The sequence below is a fragment of the Chlorocebus sabaeus genome, chromosome 10 (genome assembly GCF_047675955.1).
Source record: "Chlorocebus sabaeus isolate Y175 chromosome 10, mChlSab1.0.hap1, whole genome shotgun sequence".
Classification (NCBI taxonomy): Eukaryota; Metazoa; Chordata; class Mammalia; order Primates; family Cercopithecidae; genus Chlorocebus; species Chlorocebus sabaeus.
In genome coordinates, this window is record NC_132913.1 from 18,312,854 (window position 1) to 18,331,935 (window position 19,082).

Below are 19,082 nucleotides of genomic sequence, written 5' to 3' on the forward strand. Positions count from 1 at the left end.
TATGTATCAATGAGAATTTTGAATTTCATGTTATTCTTCTGAGTATGAGTGTAGTCTTTATCCATAATCCATAAATATCCTATTTTCCCTAGCTGTGTAATACTGTGAAACCTAGACAGACCCTCCTTTTCCCTCCCTCACCACAGAGAATGGTATAGCAAAACTCAATTAGGCCAAGTAAGGATAGGATAAGGGGGACCCCTCCTTCCCTCCCTCCCTGCCTCCCTTCTTTTCTTCCTTCTCCATTGAGCTTACATTCCACTAGGGGGATGGTAGACAAGATAACTTCTAAGCTCTTTTCCAACATAAAGGCTCTAGCTTGTTAGAAATGGGGAGAATAAGCAGAAATAAAGAGGCAAATATTTTGGTGTTGTGGTTGTTGAGCGAAGGCTGCAGGAGAGACTCAGGTTTACAAATCTAGGCTTGTTCATCACCTGAGTTCTGGGCACGTCCTCTACTCACCTTGCAAACTCACTGGCACACACAGATCACACCCGCTGCCAGCTGGTACCACATTTGTATTATCAATTACCGTCACAGAACTGTATGACCTCTGTTCTGCTAACCAGCTGTGGGGAAACACTGGCAGTCACAGGCTGTCACTATTCTCTTCTGACCCTCTCTTCATTCCCCGATTTGCTCACTTGCCCCTCGGAGAAATTCTCTTCCCCTTTATGCCCACCCAAACCTGATTCTTTAAGACTCACCTCAAGCCCCCTCTAGGAAGATAGTTTGGCTACTTCATACCTTTTGCTTAGAACTATGTTGTGATTCAGGCTGAGTGCGGTAGCTCACTCCTGTAATCTCAGCACTTTGGAAGGCTGAGGCAGGTGGATCACGAGGTCAGGAGATTGAGACCATCCTGGCTAACACAGTGAGACCCCGTCTCTACTAAAAATACAAACAAATTAGCTGGGCGAGGTGGCGGACACCTGTAGTCCCAGCTACTTGGGAGGCTGAGGCAGGAGAACGGCGTGAACCCGGGAGGCGGAGCTTACAGTGAGCCGAGATCGCACCACTGCACTCCAGCCTGGGCAACAGAGTGACATTCTGTCTCAAAAAAAGAAAAAACTAAATAAAGAACTATGTTGCGATTCAATCTCAGCGGTCACAGACCATTCATTCACCCAGCGTTTCAGTAGGGATTCAGTAAGCACTTGCCATGTGCCAAGGATTGAGTATGAAACACCATGATCTCTGGTGTTAAGGGACAAGCAGCAGAGAACAGCAGCAATTTGATGGTGGGGGTGAAACCAAGATGTTATGGGATCACAGAGGAGGGGCACACACCCAGATCCAGATCAACAATACAACTAACTGCTGGGAATCGATTCCATAGATATCCACAGAAGACAAGTTAAGTGAATGAAGGTACAACCACACAATGTAGCTGCAACAAAGAACAAGGGAGATGGTTCACTGACACAGAATGATCTCCAGGATATTTTAAGTGGGAGAAAGCAAAACAAAACACGATGCAGGATGCTGTACAAAGTGTGCTCCCTTTTGTATAAGAGATTTGCATTTCTTTGCTTTGTTCAATGAAAGACTGGAAAGATGAACAACAACAACAACAAAATCAATAAAAATGGTTACCTATATGGGGCGAGGGACACAGAGGAGAGAATTCTATGTTCAAAATGACGAAGTCAAATTTTGACAATGATATCTGAGAAAAACTCTGAGAACCTCTCCACATAGCAGAGATTGCTGAAAACTAAAGCATGAAGCCTCACTTCCTAGACACTACAGCATTTGTTCACAGAGTCACAAAACATCACGCCTGGCAGTATCTGGAAGATATCTCTTCCCAAAGAAGGGAAGGAAGACATTTGCTCAAGATCACCAAGTAAGTTATGGTCCAAGAAGACACATGCCTACTCCAATATGGGTATTTGGGTCCTTCCACTCATCTCAAAGATTTCATGGTACAATGAATGCTGTTGGCATAGCTTCCAGGTCTTCCCCAAAAAAATATTGATCCTGTAGCCTTGCCTTCTGAAGAATCCTAATAAAACTCAGGAATACGCCTGGAGATATCTGGGAAAGAAACATGACAGAATAAAAAGGGACAAAGTGACATATGACATCATAAGAGAGAAAGGGCCAAACAAAAATAAAAGAGCTCTTATTTTAAGGCGAAAAAGTTGAGAGCAGAAGAAGAAACATTCTGTATGCTGCTTCTGGGGGGTTCATAAATACAGAAGCAAGCTGACTGGGGAAAGCTGGAGACCCACCACTAACCTTCTCTCTGCCTGCACAAGATGGAGAGCCAGCATGGCCAATGGAAGGGATGCTATCTCCTTTTCTAATTAAATTCCTTAAAATGTGTGTTGATTTATTCATTTATAATAAAATCCTGTTCTAATTAAAACTGAAACTTCCCCCCCACCTGATCCAGCCTCACCATATTTTTGGTTTCCATGTAATTGAATCTGAAAACAGTGATGCTGAGTGATAGCTTGGGATATTGCTGCTTATTGTGAAAGCAAATAATAAGAAAGGAGAATGCTGCTAGGCTTGTTTTTGGAAGGCTTAATCAGTTCTTTCTCCCTTAGACTGAATTTTCACCAGAGTTGAAGATAATACGATATTTGCCTTAATGAAACTGTATATCCGTGGCTAATTTATGAGGGAAGTTTACCTTTCTGGGGCTTTTGCTTCACATTATTTTAGTCAATAGTTTTTAAGGTCCCTGAGTTCCCCTCCCTCTCTCCCTCTAACATCCTCAACCTTCAATTCCAGAAATTGTTCTTTGTATCAGTCCATATAATATATAATGTTCACATTTATTAGAATTCTTCAGATTGGAAGCTTTGCCACACCTAATGTCATATCTGAAATACCCATGAGAAGGAGGCAAGGTGCGTATTCTGTGGTTGATGCAACTAATGCTCAGAAAGGCTGACATGATTCATCTAGCATCAAAAAGTCAGTTAATGGCTGGGCACGGTGGCTCACGCCTGTAATCCCAGCACTTTGGGAAGTCGAGGCAGGCGGATCACCTGAGGTGGGGAGTTTGAGACCAGCCTGACCAACACGGAGAAACCCTATCTCTACTAAAAATACAAAATTAGCCAGGCATGGTGGCGCATGCCTCTAATCCCAGCTGGGAGACTGAGGCAGGAGAATCGTTTGAACCCGGGAGGCAGAGGTTGCAGTAAGCCAAGATTATGCCATTACACTCCAGACTGGGAGATAGAGTGAGACTCTGTCTCAAAAAAAAAAAAAAAAAAAAAAAAAAAAAATCAGTTAATGACACAGGCAGTGCTGAAACCCAGGTATGTTAGCTCCCAGTTACGGGCATTTCTAACATATCCAGCCAAAGGGCTCATGGCTTTGGGTTTCTAGGTTCTTGGAGGTTCACAGAGGAGCCCACTGTGTAATTCGCTGAGTAATACTTGACATCTGTCCTGGTTTTTCCCAAGCTCATCTCCTTGGTTGTATATTAAGCGTATATCTCTAGGTTTCTGGTTAGTTAAGGAGGAGCAGTTGGGATGCAAGAAGTTTTGAAATGATCTCTCTCTTGATCCTTAAAGTCAGAGAACAAGCAATTAGAATACATCTGTTCTCCTTCCCCTGATACCTTAAAGGACGGCACCTTGCTTTTTCCTCTTGCGTATGGTAATAATTACTTCTACAAAGATTTTTCCTGAATACGGAGCCCTTTCTTCCCCCGCCCCGACCCCACTTCTTCAAGAGAGTTCCTTCTACTGACCCTGGTATTTTCATTCCACAGATGATTGTTAATCTTCCGTGTCTGGTTTAACCATACAGTTGGAAGAGTTCTGGCAAGGGACTCTTTCTAAATGTCTCTATGTGCTTTTAAGCCAAATAGAAAACTCTAAGGTCTCCAAGGAAACCCAAACACCTGTTGACTACATTTATTTCTCCATCTTTCATCTAATTGCAATTTACCTACTTCACTAGAGCAACATGAGGATTAACTGTCCTCAGGTAACTTTCAAGTCTGTAAAGGATTTCTGCCTCCTTAGGGCACATGTTCTCTAAGAGAGACAGAGCTGAAATACTAATAAGAGACTTAATATGTAGCAGCCTCGAATAACCTGTGCTCTGTGTTACCACTTCAGACAGTCAGTGTCTCCCTAACACAGTCTGACAAAGGCACCGTGGAGGGATAAACAGCCAAGGCTGAAAGTCCCAGACAGGAGCATGGACTTCCCTTTCAAAGCCCTTGGGAGGAAGTGCTTTTAACCACCAAATTAGGTAGCTGGACCGGGGCCTGTGCACCTGCTGGGCAGGCGGGGGTGTCTGCCTGCTGTCATATTTTGGCACAAATGTTTGACAGCCTCTCCCTCCCAATGAACATTTCTAATACGCAAAGGTTAATCTTTTCTTGGCTTCTTCTTGTCACTACTGACATTTTGTACCTATTATCTCCCTGTGGTTGGGGGTTGTCCTGTGCATTGTAAGGTGTTTAGCCTCATCCCTGGACTCTGCACAGCAGATTAGTATCCTCTACCCTCTCTGAGTTGTGACAATTCAAAATGTCTTCAGACATTTGCTGAATGTTACCTGGGGGAGGGAGAGGCACAATTGCACTGGTGAGACGATCCACTGTGAATGCCTGATGTAGTACTCAGATTATGAGTAAACCTCTCCAAAAAAGCCATCCTCAAACACGCTCATGGGGCTGCAGAAATGTCAGTGGTCTTGGAAACCACTCTTCTCCTGTACCCTACCAAGTTAGATTGAATTCTCCTCCCCCAACATGAAGTGGAGGAGACACACAAATTTTCACAAGTGAAGCAGCATCTGATTTGGTGTTTATTTATTTAGCACCATCGCCTAGTTCCGTTGTCTAACTTTCTTTCAGCCCTGGCGGCCAAAGCCTGCTAATTTGCACAGCATTAAGTATCCTTTGCTCCCCTCACCTATTCCACTTCAACCAAAGATTTGTCTTTGCTTTGAAATTCCACTGTGCAAGCTCTTTTTTAAATGTGTCGGGCTGCAACACAACACATTTGAACTTGAGGGGGGTAACACTGGGGGTTCGGTGGTAACGGGAGGGAATGTCCATCAAAGGGTGACAAACTCTAGGGGGGCATCTCTTCCCTCAAATGTCTCATTAGGGTCCCCAGGCTTGGTCTCCATCTCTGCTGTAGCCTGCGGTCCAATTTAATTGAGCGACGGCCTCGCTACGGCACACTGCTCTTTCGACAGGAGGGTAAACTCATTCTGTCCATCATGACATTTGCTTTCTTAAGGGCCTCACAATATGCAACTTAAATAATTAAATGCAGGTCACATCACAGCCTCCCTTTTCAAGCCTGTCTCAGGGCACAGTGGGTTCTTTCTGATAGTTAGCTTTTGACCATGTGATTTTTAGAAGCTGGTTGGGTTTTTTGTTTGTTTTGTTATTGTTCATGACATTTCTCCTCACTAAAACCCCCAAAACTCAGTGCAAATCCAATGTGCCTAGCTAAAAGGGCTGTGGATTTTCTGATGTTGGATAAATGGTGACTACGAAAAATCTGAGACCCCTGGTTCTGGCAAGGGTCTCAGAGCAGCCTGCTTGTCACGGTCAGAACTTTTCATTTGTCATCCAGGAAAGTGTAATGCTGGGAGACAAATCCCTTGTGTCCCATTGCACGTGTCCATTCACTTCGAGCTGGGATGGCCTTGTCAACAATAAAGTAAACCTTTAAAATGATCTAAAAAGAGAGAAGTTCCAGGAAGGACTAAAGATAACTCTTACCTATAGTGTCCATTTTAAACAATTGATTTCTCTGGGGGAACTTAGAGTGATTATAACGAGTTTGGATTTCGTTGAACCCAATGCTGATTTTGCATATTACAGAGATTTGTCATCTTTAAGTAATGTGCCAGATGAATGCTTTAAAATAGATGCAACTTTTTGTGAATTTTCTATAATATAGCAAGATCTGATTGCTCTATTAATAGCCAAAGTCCTTGGCCTTGAGAAGGCAGGATGGCAGCGTTTTTAAAATTCATCATCTCTGCATAATTAGTTGTGAATCTCTAAATATCCAAGCTGAGGAATTAACCAGGAACTAGAGCTGTTATCCCTCAGCGTCCCTTTTAATATTGTTCCATAGTCATCATTTCCTTGTGTTTTTCTAATTACTGCAAAACCAATTGTTTTTAACTCAACTTCCCTGGCTCTTTGGAATTTGTTGAATGTAATCACCTTCAAGTGAAGAAAATGCACTTCTTGTTTGGGAAATCGGGGCTTGATTAGCTGAATATCATCAAGTGGCTGGGGGACCCCAGTGCCAAAGTTTTGCATATTTTACCTGACCATTGCATTTTGAGGGTATGTGGCTGGAGAAGGCATGATGGAAAGTGAGTGCCTTGTTGTGGTGATCTACAGACCCTAGTGGGGTTTTATTTGGAGATGTAATTTTATAAAACCAAAAAGAACTAGGAATTCTGGTTCCTTACTCTGAGTGGCTAACAATATGGCACTAGGGACTAGAAAACAATGGTTTTGGGTACTGGATTACCTTCTCTCTCAGCAGCTGTTTAAGTCTGTATGTCTGATTATAAGCACCTAGAGCAGGGCTGTGCCGTGAACCTTCCCTACTCAGTGTATAGCAGTGGCCTGGACCCAGCAGAAGCTGAACAAACCAAATAAACTAGTGTAGAAATCAAGTCTCTTTCTTGCTTTCACTCTTTCCCACTCTTCTATCCTCTAGCACTAGGATGTGCTACCCATCTACTACCCAGTTCTACTTGAAGATCCTCAAAGAACAGACATTGGAAGAGCAAAGGTTTTCAACCTTCTCTCTTTCATAACAGGGGTGTGATGCACACTCATCAATAAGAGTGGTTCTCTGTGACAATAATTCCCAATTTGGGTCAGAGATGATGAGAATCAAGCCAGGAGGCGTGGGACTATTTAGACAAAGCAAAGCAAAACAAAACAAAAGGATTCTGATATGCCTGCAACAGCCTCCATGAAGTTTCCTCATTGAAGAGTAAACTAGAAGTCTATATCCTTGAGAAAAAATTGGACAAATGGATTAATCATTTTTCTCTAGCACTGTCCTCAAAGAAGAAGAAAGGCCCTTATTGTCTTTCTCCCTGCAGGTAGCCATGCTGGGTCGGTCTTTCTCTGGACAAGGAAAGGCTCAAGTAGATAATAAATGTAGGCATAAGGGCTACCCAAGACCGTAATCAGCGCAGTGAGTTGGTTGATTTTTATTTGACACACATTTATTAAATACCTAGGATGTGCCATGTCCCCTGATAAGTTCAGAGCATGAATGACCATTAATCTTGACACTAATGAGGGAGTTGAATGTACAAAGAAACAGGTATAATATTAAGTGGAAATGAAAGAGATACAGGGTCTTACAGGGGAACAGACAAGGAGTAGTAACTGGGCTTTGGGTGTGGCTGATGAGGGGCATCCTGGAAGACTTCCCATTGGAGGTGAAGTCTGAACTGAACCTTAAAGATGAAGCAGGGGTTAAGTGAAAGGGTGTTAGTACAAAAGCCATTCCAGGGAGGCCAGATCTTATAAGCAAAAGCATGGAAGCCTCCAACAGCATTGTGTGTTCAGGACATGACAGGCATCTTAGCAACGCATAAAGTATAAGCCAGGAAATGAAAAATAGTGAGGCTGGAGAAGCAAGACCAATGTGGGCTTTGTGAGCCTTGTAAGAGGAGGTGATTGGATTAAAAAATATTTAAGTAAAACAAAATGTAAAATGTGTCATTTAAAATATTTTAACCTTTATTTTGTGCAAGAGGTATTATTTTAACACAAATAACTCAGACCCTTATTACAGATATATCTTAAAACAGCATTAATAAATATGGCTTCTGAGTCAGACATTCATTTATTTGATAGGCAGATTTTTACTGAGTATCAGATTTTATGCTAGGTCTCACTGCTGAGGAAGCACTTGGTCCTTTTCCTGAAAGGGCACATGAATCCAAATCATCTTAGATTCTATTAAGTACATTGAACTTTGAACCTTAAGCAAGTTACTGTTAGCTGGGTGGTGCTCAGTTTCCTTATCTGTAAAATCAAGACAAAATGTCTATTTATAAAGTTCTCATGAGGAATACATAAGAGAAACTTAGGAGGAAAAACGTCTGGCCCTTAACAGTAGACCGTAGTAGGAGTTGTTACATTGGATCCAATAGGCTGAAACTGGAATGATTTGGCTGTGCAGTATTAAGAGTACAAATGAGTTCAGTGAAGAATAAGCACAGGATAGATTCCATAGAAACGTGGCAGAGGCAAGAGACGCAACCAAGTGGGCCTCTGAGATGAGTGCATTTCCATGCTAATGCAGGGATTTAACTCTGTATTGCCTTACCGCTCCTGCTAAGAGGCCAGCAAGCCTGAGGTTCCTGGGTTCTGCTCTCAGATCCTCCCAGCATAGCTCCAGGGCAAAAGGACAACTGGGACCTCCCCTTGCTCTTGAAGTTGTTGTTTTAAAAACCACTCTACTGGGGTGTGATTGACAGACAAAAAGCTGTACATATTTAGTGCGTACCACTTGGTGATTTTGGAGAGATGTATGTACCTGGGAGAGTGGACTGTGCGGGTGATGGACAACCCTCGAAAAGTTCCCAGCAAAGGAACAGCATGACAGGCTTTTGCATTTCAGGGAGGGCACTTTGGTGGCAGTGAGGATGATGCATTTAAGGGGCATGAGACTGGGAGCAAATTGACAGGGTCTAGGGACAAAGGGAGGCAGCAGGCTGCATGAGTCAGAGGGGGGCCAGGGTCGAGGCAGTGTTGGGGTGAATGGGAAAGAGGCAGACCTGAAAAGCCTCTAAGAGGGGAGGCAGCATGCCTTGGGATGCCCAGAGCATGGCTGGTGAGAGGGGAAGAGTCCACGGCGACTCCTTGCTTCATAGTTTGTACTCCTACCAGGATGGCGAGACATTCAGTGAAAACAGAGAACCTGGGAGGTAGAGCAGATTTCTCGAGGAAAAAAGAGAGGTTTCCATTTGGATGTTTCCTCTTGGGGTATCTGGCAGGTCTGGTGATTGGTGACATACAGCCAGGTAGATGAAACAGAAGCGTGGGAGAGCCGGCTTCACTAGGGATTGTTATTTTACTTTTTACCAGCCAGGTCCAGTGGGTCCAGGTGAGACCCCCCCCTTTCTCCCTTCATCCAGAGATTGGGGCCACACTGGGTCTTCCCCCTTCCCACAACTGGCTTGCTCCCTCCTTCACCTTTACACTGTTGTCTCCTGCACATGCCTTCTCTGAGGCCTTGCCTGCTGGAAAAGGGCAGGAAGTCTGTCATGCCCAACTTGGCAAATTAGAGGGGGTAGCTCTGTGAACAAAGCCACAACATTACTTCTGTCTGCTACTTCACCTGCTGGGCCACCTATCCAGCTCCTAAATCCTGCTCCCCTCACTGACTGCTAACAACTAGACTTTCTAAACATTTTTCAGAATAAAGCCAAAGAAACCAACCTTGAAAGAAAAGTTGTGTAGTTACTCAGTGTGTTATGAGCCTAGAGGCAGGGTTTTAGAAAGTAGACTTCTTTGGCCACATTCAGTGTGATGCAAACAAAGCAAGTGGGCCCCCAAAACCAGGGAATATGGGGCCACAGCCCACCCTGTTTTGAAGGGTGGCTTCCAAGTCATGCTGTGACCAGCAGGGTGAGCAGCTAGGGAAGGAGCTGGGGCCAATGGGAGTGGGCAGTGGGAGGGCACAGGGGACAGGCAGCAGCCTCCGTAAACTTCCTGGAAGCTGTGGAGGACCGACTGCCACTATCAAATGTCCCCTCCTGCCTGAGGGAAATTCCAGGGAACTGGCCAAGCACAGTGGCTCACGCCTGTAATCCCAGCACTTTGGGAGGCCAAGGCAGGAGGATCACCCGAGGTCAGGAGTTTGAGATCAACCTGGCCAACATAAGGAAACTCCATTTCTACCAAAAAAAATACAAAAATTAGCTGGGTGTGGTGGGAGGCGCCTGTAATCTCAGCTACTAAGGAAGCTGAAGCAGGAGAATTGCTTGAACCCAGGAGGTGGAAGGTGCAGTGAGCCAAGATCGCACCATTGCACTCCATCCAACCTGGGTGACACAGTGAGACTCCATCTCCAAAAAAATAAAGGCTGGGCTCAGTGGCTCATGCCTGTATTCCCAGCACTTTGGGAGGCTGAGGCGGGCAGATCATGAGGTCAGGAGTTCAAGACCAGCCTGGCCAATATGGTGAAACCCCATCTCTACTAAAAATACAAAAATTAGTTGGACGTGCTGGTGGGTGCCTGTAATCCCAGCTACTCAGGAGGCTGAGGCAAGAGAATCACTTCAACCCGAGAGGCGGAGGTTGCAGTGAGCTGAGATAGTGCCACTGCACTCCAGCCTGGGTGACAGAGCAAGACTCCATCTTGGAAAAGAAAAGGAAAAAAAGAAAAGAAAAGAAAAGAAAAAAAAAAAAAAAGAAATTTCAGGGAACCAAGGAGAAAGGGTGTGTTTGAAAAGGGCAGCTATCTTGGCAAACGTCCAATAAGGCTTCACGATCTACTGGTGAATTCCATCCTGTAGACTGGGGACCTCTATTAGGAACCTTGTTATTTCAAAAGGGACTCCAGGGGTGTGACGGCCAATCTCCCTTTCACAGGCATGTGCGACGAACGCAAGGAAACACGGACTCAGGGGGAATAAAATCTCCACCAGACACTCAAGGCACGTCCTCCTGTTATTGTTTTTCTCCTGTTTCTATTTTCTTTTTATACAAACTTTGCCAACATTTAGGAAGTTAATGGTGCTGCATCCATCCTTTAATGCCCCTTCCTAGGGTTACTGGAAGCCAGCACACACCCACAGCCATGCCAGCTGTCTGCATAGAACATCTTCCCTTCCTGGCAGCACTGCCACAGCTGGGGCTGACCTGTGGCTGTCAGGGTGTGCGAGGACAGAGCTCTGGCAACACATCCTCTTTTAAAGGCAGGTCTCAGGCACCTTGGTGGAGGGAAAGACTGTCTTGCTGTTTGTGCTGCTTCTAGGACCTCACCACCTTCTCCCAAGAAGCTAAAGCAATAGAATAAAATAAAGATGTTCCTTTTCAAAGAGGGGTTTGCTCTGGTTAGAGGAAATAGGATGAGCAAAGTGAGTTGACAGAGAAAAATATTCAGGCTGGGACTCACTTCATTTTGCAGAAGGATTTTAAAAAAACTTCAAGCAGTAAGTTTACTGTTCATCATTAGGTCATCCAAAGCCACAACCTAATGCGGATTCTTGATTGCCTTGTCACAATTCATGTAGACAGGCCTATGATGCTGAAACATGGGCCCTGAGGTAAGTGCACTCGTATCCAGGTACTCTCTCATTTGGAGTCAGCGAATTTGTCTTAAATCTTGTCTCCTTTTTCAGGACACTTAGACCATCCTTCCCTTCCGTTCCTACTTCTGTCTACACTGGGACCCCACGGGTGGAGGAAGGGGCAGGACAGAACTGAAGATTGCTTGCCTCTTTTTGGTAACAAGCAACAGACAGAATCATGAGTTTCCTCCTTGACATACCTTCCTCATTTGGCTTCTAAGATGCCACACTCCCCCGCCCTCCTCCTCCTTCACTGAGTCTTCCTCTTCTCCATGACTGAGATAAGGTGGGAGGACCTAGTCTTCTCTTGGGCTACACTCCTTCCCTTCCTCATCGCATTTGGATACACAGCTTTAAATGCGACTGATGTGCTGATGACACTCAAATTTACATGAGCCCCAGACTCTCCTAGCCTCCCACCTACTCACCACTTCTACTTGCAGGCTTAATGCGCCCCCAAATCTAGCATGTCCACACACAACTCCCATTTCACTTGGCAGAAGGCAAGGGCAAATCCAGTCTTTCTAAGAGCCAAAGCTTGGAGTCATCTTTGATCCTACTTTTTTTCCAGTATACCAGTGAATTGTATTTTTGTTGTTGTTGTTGTTGTTGTTTTTGTTTTGAGATGGGGTCTTGCTGTGTCACCCAGGCTGGAGTGCACTGGTGCAACCGTGGCTCATTGTAGCCTCAATTTCCAGAGCTTGAGCAATCCTCCCACCTTACTCTCCTGAGTAGCTGGAACCACAGGTATGTGCCACCACAGCTACCACACCTGTCTCTTATTATTATTTTTTTAAATTTTGTAAAGACAGGTGCTCACTATGTTGCCCAGGCTGGTCTTCAACTCCTGGCCTCAAGTTATTCTCTTGCCTTACCATCCCGAAGAGCTGGAATTACAGGCATGAGCCATCATGCCTGGTCTGAGTCAGGTGGTTTTTTTTTTTTTTTTTTTTTTTTTTTTTTTTTTGAGACGGAGTCTGCTCTGTCGCCCAGGCTGGAGTATAGTGGCGTGATCTTGGCTCACTGCAACCTCCGCCTCCCGGGTTCATGCCATTCTCCTGCCTCAGCCTCCCAAGTAGCTGGGACTATAGGTGCCTGCCACCATACCCAGCTAATTTTTTGTATATTTAGTAGAGACGGGGTTTCACCGTGTTAGCCAAGTTGGTCTCAAACTCTTGACCTCGTGATCCACCTGCCTCGGCCTCCCAAAGTGCTGGGATTACAGGCGTGAGCCACACCTGTAAAAAATACCATTGGGTGGTATTTTTAATTAGATTTGGAATCCGACCATTCTCACTCCCTGTGTTGTGCAAGCCACATGTGACTATATTTACATTAATTAAAATTTCAAATAAAAGAGAAAAGAAGGAATGGCCCAAATGAGAACTCTTAGGAAAATGGAGCACAAATTAAATTTAAAAAATGTCTCTTACTTGCACTGGCTGCGCTTCAGGTGCTTAGCAGCCATGTGCATGGACATAGAGCATTTCCATCATTGAGGGAGCTCTCTTAGCCAGTGCTGGTCATGGGGTGGATCGCAACCACCCTGGTCCAAGCTATCAACATCTCTTGCTTGGATGCCTGTATCAGTCTCTTAGTTGATCCTGCTTCTTCAGTGTTCTCAATACAGCAGCCAGAGGCACCCTTTTTAAACTTTGCACCTCATGCCACTCCCAGGCTTCATGTCATCCAAATTCTCTGTCTCTCAGAGTAGAGGTCAGTCCTCAGAAAGGCACACAGGGTTCCAGGGGTTCTGGCCCCTTCTCATTTGGCCTCATCCATCAAGTTGCTCTCTCTGCAGCAACATGCGAGCCTCCTGCTACTCCTGGGCTCCAGAGCGTGCTCTGCCTCAAGTCTACCACACTGGCCATTTCCTCTATTAGGAGTGCCCTTCCTGGCTCACTCACTCTCCTGCTTCAGCTCTCTCTGCTCAAAAGTCGCTTTCTCAGTGAGGCTCCTTCCGACTATTCCACTTCAATTTCAACTTCTCCTCCAACTGCCAGCACTCTCACTCTCCCTTTCTCTGCCTAACTTTGTCTTTTCTGTAGCACTCATCTCCTATGAACGAACTATATACATTTACTTGTGTATGATATCTATTGTTTACTATTTGGCAGGGATCTTTGTCCATTTACTCACTGCTGGAAAACTGGTTCAGAGGAAGCTTTCAACAAATATTTGTTCAATAATGAACAGAGAAAGTTTGAGGGCTGAAAGGGGCCCTGGAAACCATTCTTGGGTGTGTGGCTGAGGGTCGGTGAGGTGAGGCCACTCCCTGAGGACTCACAATGAGCTCAAGGGAAGAACATGGATTAGGAGCCGGCATCATCCTAGGCATCTTCACTGGGCGAGCTCCATGACAATGAACTCCCCTTCCCCTTCATCTGTCACAGTCAGAGGGACACCAATGAACCACAAAGAGCCAACGGGAACAACAACCAACTAAAATATCAGGGGTATTCACCACTTTCTTCTTGGTAAAGCTTTGCATGATTCAACCATCAATCCTACCTCTCTGATAACTTATAAGAAGAAAGTGACAAAGTGGTGGTTCAGATTAATGAGCTCTTCTTACATGCTACTCTAACCCTCCTTCCCCCAACGCAAATACCAAGATTCTCTGAAAACTGGAAACACACATGGATGCTAGATTGTTTTTTCCTAAATATATCAACCTTGTTTAAAAAAAAATAAAATGATGCTTTTATTACATAATTTATAAAATAGTATTTGAGAAAAAAGTTGATTAGTAGGAAAAGAATGGCTGTCTGTTGCATCATTAAAATATTTCTGACAATCCAGATGAATTAGAAGAAAAGCAGAGCCCAGATCACATTTTGTGTTAGGGATTTGCCTGTCCTCTTGTATCTCAAAGGAAGTACCATCTGAATAGACATAGTTTCAAATGCCTAGGGATAATGATTTTTCTACTGCCAATTCTGGCTCAAAGAAAAAGATAGTGAGGGAGCTTCAACCTCACAAACAGACCTGTTCATAATGGCACAGCTAACAGGTCCAGGGCTACACAGCATGATGTTAGCAGAGAGCCTGGAAAACTCCATCCACAGCTCACTGGATGATTTAACTTGCCAGAGTATATAATTAAGAACAAAGTTATCTTTATAGTCATTCCTTCATTACTGAGATAACTCAATTGGAGGCTGTTTTAGAGATGCTGGATTCAGAAATAAAATCCTTACAGACTGCACTGCAATGTCATGAAGATTACACTAGAAAACAAATGGATGAGCATAGACAATCTTCTGTATGTACCAGAAAATTAGATCTCAGGAGAGACACGAAGAAAAAACATAAAATCAAAGAGGGTGGGGGCCGAGCACAGTGAAAGGTATAATCAGCGGCTTCCCAGAGAGAGGAACCTGCAGGGCCAGCAAGTTCGCTGGTTGTTACCTGGGGCAGCGCTCTTCAGTGCTTTCACTAACTGTCCCCTTCCAGCTCCAAAACCATTATCTCCATAGTCCGGGTCACTGTCACTATTACTGCCACCACTGGCAGAGTATGTACACATTCTGGGTGCCTTGTCCTAAATGAGTAATATGAGACTGTTAAGATTATTCATACAAATCAAAACGGGGCAGAGCAACCTGTGAGCATGTGACACAGTTCACATTTGGCTGTCAATGTGTGCACAGAATTCCATTCCCACTGCCCAGCCCACCGCCCACCCAAGACCAACTATGGTTTGCTGGTTTTTCGGCCTCCTGAGGAGCTGATGCTGTCTACTCAATTACCAGAGCTGCAGAAATACGCCTGCAATAATGAGGCTGTCGACGGCACTCTGCCATCTTCCCAGGCCCAGGAAGGTCCCCACGGTTACCTGCTCTGCATTTTGTACACTTCTTTATAGGGTCTTATTTTTCTCAAGTGCCTATTATGAGCTGCTGTTCCAAACCTAATGGCTTATTTATTTAACTGATCTCATCATTGCCTTCCAAGTATCAGAAGGTAATAAAACAATCAACCTTGGGAACAAAAGAATAAATGTTTGCCTAATTTATAATTTTCTTTCAGCTCCCAAAAGGACAGTAGCCTTTAGAAAAGTAAGCAACTGCTGACCCTATGTAATCCTCAAATCTGCTGACAGTTCATGGGCTGAGGGACCCAGTTTCCCCTCTTGCTCACATGCACGCATCACCTGGCCCCTCCCCTAAGGATGTCCGTGGCGTGGCAATGATGCTGTATTCAGGAATCGCTGAGGCAGTTGATGCTGTATGAACAGTATTCCCCTTTGTGCACATAAGCAGAATACTCGATCCAGGAGTGCAACTCCTGTGTTGTTGAATTGAGGTTATTTGGGGCCTTCTTTTTCCCCCTATTTGTAGAATGTCCTGTTAGAGCCTATTATTCCCCACCTAAGCCAGATAGTTCCGATCCAGATGCATTAGATGGGCCTCTGAAGTTTGTTCAGAAGAGTGTCATTTGGTTGGGGATTGTAAAAACACATTTTAGGATGTAAACTCGCTTATCTGGGGTTATAAATTCAAGCACTCATTTCCTTTACTCCTTCATTCATTTACTTAGTCACCCATCCATTCAACAGTGTTTACTAAGTACCTACTGTGTGCTAAGCAGTATGCTAGTTCTACGGGTGGAGAGCTTACTACTGGAGATACCAGTAGTCTGGCAAGGACTAAGTCCATGAAGAAAGACAAGTCTACTGACTGTAGTTCTGGGGAACCTGTGTCCAGAGCTCCAAAAGGACCCAGTCCAGTCTGGACATGATGAGGTACACGCTTTCATAGCTCCATTCAACAAATGCTAACTGAACCAGGCACTGTGCCAGGTACTAGAAATATAAAGCGAATTCCTGCTTGCAACTTTCCATACCTGGCAGTCAACAAAGCAGGGTTCTGAGTTTCAAGGATTTCCAATGTATGGGGCTAGTGCAGGATGATGAGGAAGGGAATCCTAGAGAGGAATGTCCATTGGTGGATGCATATCTTATGTGAGGAGTGCAGGTCCCCTCTGGGTCAGCAAGAGTAACTTTTTTTTTTTTTTTTTTTCCTTTCTTGGAATTTTTTTTTTTTACTTTCTTGGAATTTTTCAAACTCCTTTGCCATTGTCACCAACTGTTGTTCCTGAACTGGTTTTCTCCTCTCCAACTCTGGGTGTCTGTTACGATTTTCTCAATTTTACAGCTCTTGATTTTCTCAATTTGCCAGTTTCCCAATCCTCCCAAAGCCAGCACAGAGTCCTTTGGAACAGTGGCAGCAATGCTCTGTGCAAAGTGTGTTCCATGGATCAGCGGCATCAGCATCACCTGGAGATTTGTTAGAAATGTGTACGCCTCACTCCGTATAAGCCAAATCAGACACAAGTCTATGTGGGCAACAAGACTGTAGCCCTTCAGGTGGTTCTGACGCCTGCTCAGGTTTGGGAGGCACAGAGCTGGAGGAGCCCTAACCTCCTGTGTTTGACTTAAGGCAAGGCAGAATACAGCGGTTTCCTCCTTTGCCGCTCAGACCCATGTCCTGTGGAGGCAGACATCCCAGGTGCTGCCCTGGACTTCAGAGGGCCCAGTTCCAGTCTTGGCTCCACAGTAACTTTCACTGGGACCCTGAACACGGTCCAGCAGGACTCCGGTGTTTCCTACTGGAAATTGAGGCTGTGGGCCTAGAGGATCTGCTCCCCTGCTTTTCCATGGTCCCCTTCCATACTGAGGCAGATGCTCAAGGCTGAAAGGTGGTTTGGCCACACTGAGTGAGAGGACCTCAGATGTGGGTGAATCTGGGTATCTCATCACCATAGTTGGGCAGAAACTCTAGTAAAAATAGCAACCAGGGCTCTTGATACCAGACCTGGGAAAGCCAAGGGCAGCAGAAGTGGGAGGGGCCAAGGAGGGGCCAGGAAGTTCTGGAAAACAATCCACGTGTCTTCCTCCACCTTTCTCACCACCAGGCACCAGGGCAGATGCTGCAGTGGGCCAGCCCCAGGACGAGCGGTGAAATGGCAAATAGGCTCACCACGCAGGGTAACCTGCTGGAAGGGGTAAACAGGAGGGGGTACCACATAACCCCCAGTAGGGATGAGCAAGGAGTCCCTGAGCCAGACACCCATAGCCACCCATTAGGAGTTGTGTGTGTGTCATCTCCGGGCAGATGAAGAACCCACTGCAAAAATGAAACTCAAGGCTCATGGATCCTAGCAAGTCATTTGACCACACTGAGCCTCTGATTAGCCATCCTTAAAAGCAATAGAATTAGACCTGCTTTCCCTGTTTCATAAAAACAAAGTAAAGGTTAAAATAACTACCAAAACAACGAAAAAAATAGAAAAAAACATCATTTCAATGGTGCCTGCATGGCTTGGGAGAGTGAATGCACGTCCCACAATATCTAATCAGGGCAGCACATCCATACCCAAGAATCCGGGTACATTTCAGAAGCACTTTGATTTCTTCAGAATGAAAGTGTCCCAAGAACCCACAGTATTCCTTAATGAGGCAGGGAGAAGGGCAAACCCTAGATCTTGGTTTATATTCAGGAAACCAATAGCAAATTTCATTTAAAATGAAATCTATCATACAAGTGTTTTAAAGGTGCACTTTTTACAATCAGGACCAACAGGTGGATGGCGCCCTTCACTTCCCCTGACCCCTCACCTGGGTCCCGGTGGCGGCATCTTCACCCCCCCAGTCTGGAAGAGGCTGGTTTGCCATTGGGTCTTCAGCATATCCGAATGATGAGCACGTCTGAGGCCTTGGCTCTGCTTCATTCTGCTTTTGGGGACTGACTTTTCCTAAATGAGGACACGTACGTGGAATCACATATCAGCTTCCATCAACCTTTTCCAAGTTTAGGGAAGGAGGTGGGGGAGACATTCAGAAATGATAAAAAGGGTCTGAATACAGTGAAAGCTGGGCTTCCTGCCATTCTGTCCCACTGTAGTCTGTGCTGCCCAAAACATCTGCATAATTATGTATACACGTCTATAGAAGCCCCTTTTCAAGACCCTGAGGCAAACTGTTCTTAGACCACTTTTCTACAAAACGTTGAAAGACTTTACAGGTTAGAAAGGGTTCAGCAGGCAAACCATTCAGGAAACACTAAAGTTATTCTTTAAATAATGTTATTCATCCAACAACAATCAAGTTTCTTCTTTGGAGGACTTCTCAGAGGCTTCAGTGTGCCAATGGGCATTAGCATCGTTTCTGAAAAGAGGATTTGAATTTGCAGGCTTCCTCAAACACAGGGAACCCCGATTTTCCTAAAATACTTATCAAGGTCATTTTGCATAGTGTGGTTTGGGAAGCTTTGCTTGGAGCCCTTAAACATCTCTCAGGGCAGCACTTTTGAAGCTTTAGCTTTAATGTACATATGGATCAGCTGAGCTTTTGTTCATGTGCATGCTGATTCAGGAGGTATGCGGTGGGCTCTGAGTCTGCATTTCTGACAAGCTCCCAGGTGATGCCAATGATGCTGGCCCATGGACCACACTGAGTAGCAAGGGTGTAATTAGCAGAGAACAATTAAAGAGAGTTTCCCCATTACCCGTGAAAAGTAGATTAACCTGCATAGTGTATGCCTCTGTCATGCCAGAATGGAGAATTGCTGTCATTATCCTCCAACCTCAGTGATTATAAGCAGGACTTGCTGTGACAGCCTCTCCACAGCATTTTGTTTGTGAGGGGAAGCTAAGAACTGTGTTTTCATCAGCACTGTGAGTTTTGTTTAGTGACTTCCATTTTTTATATGGGGAGAAGAAAAATAACCAATTCAAATGTACACATTAAACAGGCAGTGACTGCTCAAAAAGGAGGTATAATCTCATTTTCT

General features: G+C 44.8%; 1 protein-coding gene across 6 annotated transcripts in view; it reads right to left on the bottom strand.

Moving 5' to 3' along the window:
* Nucleotides 1-19,082, bottom strand: part of NCKAP5 (NCK associated protein 5) — a 983,546-nt gene that overhangs the window by 40,732 nt on the left and 923,732 nt on the right. For 4 of the 6 annotated variants that reach the window (XM_073019623.1, XM_073019624.1, XM_073019627.1 and 1 more), the window contains one exon: nt 17,909-18,045. The exons of 1 other annotated variant lie outside the window; for it this stretch is intronic. In XM_073019623.1, coding sequence (XP_072875724.1) covers nt 17,909-18,045 — 137 coding nt within the window. Of the gene's footprint in view, nt 1-14,697; nt 14,831-17,908; nt 18,046-19,082 lie in introns of all 6 variants that reach the window. One more of the 6 variants, XM_073019626.1, reaches the window with a different exon arrangement.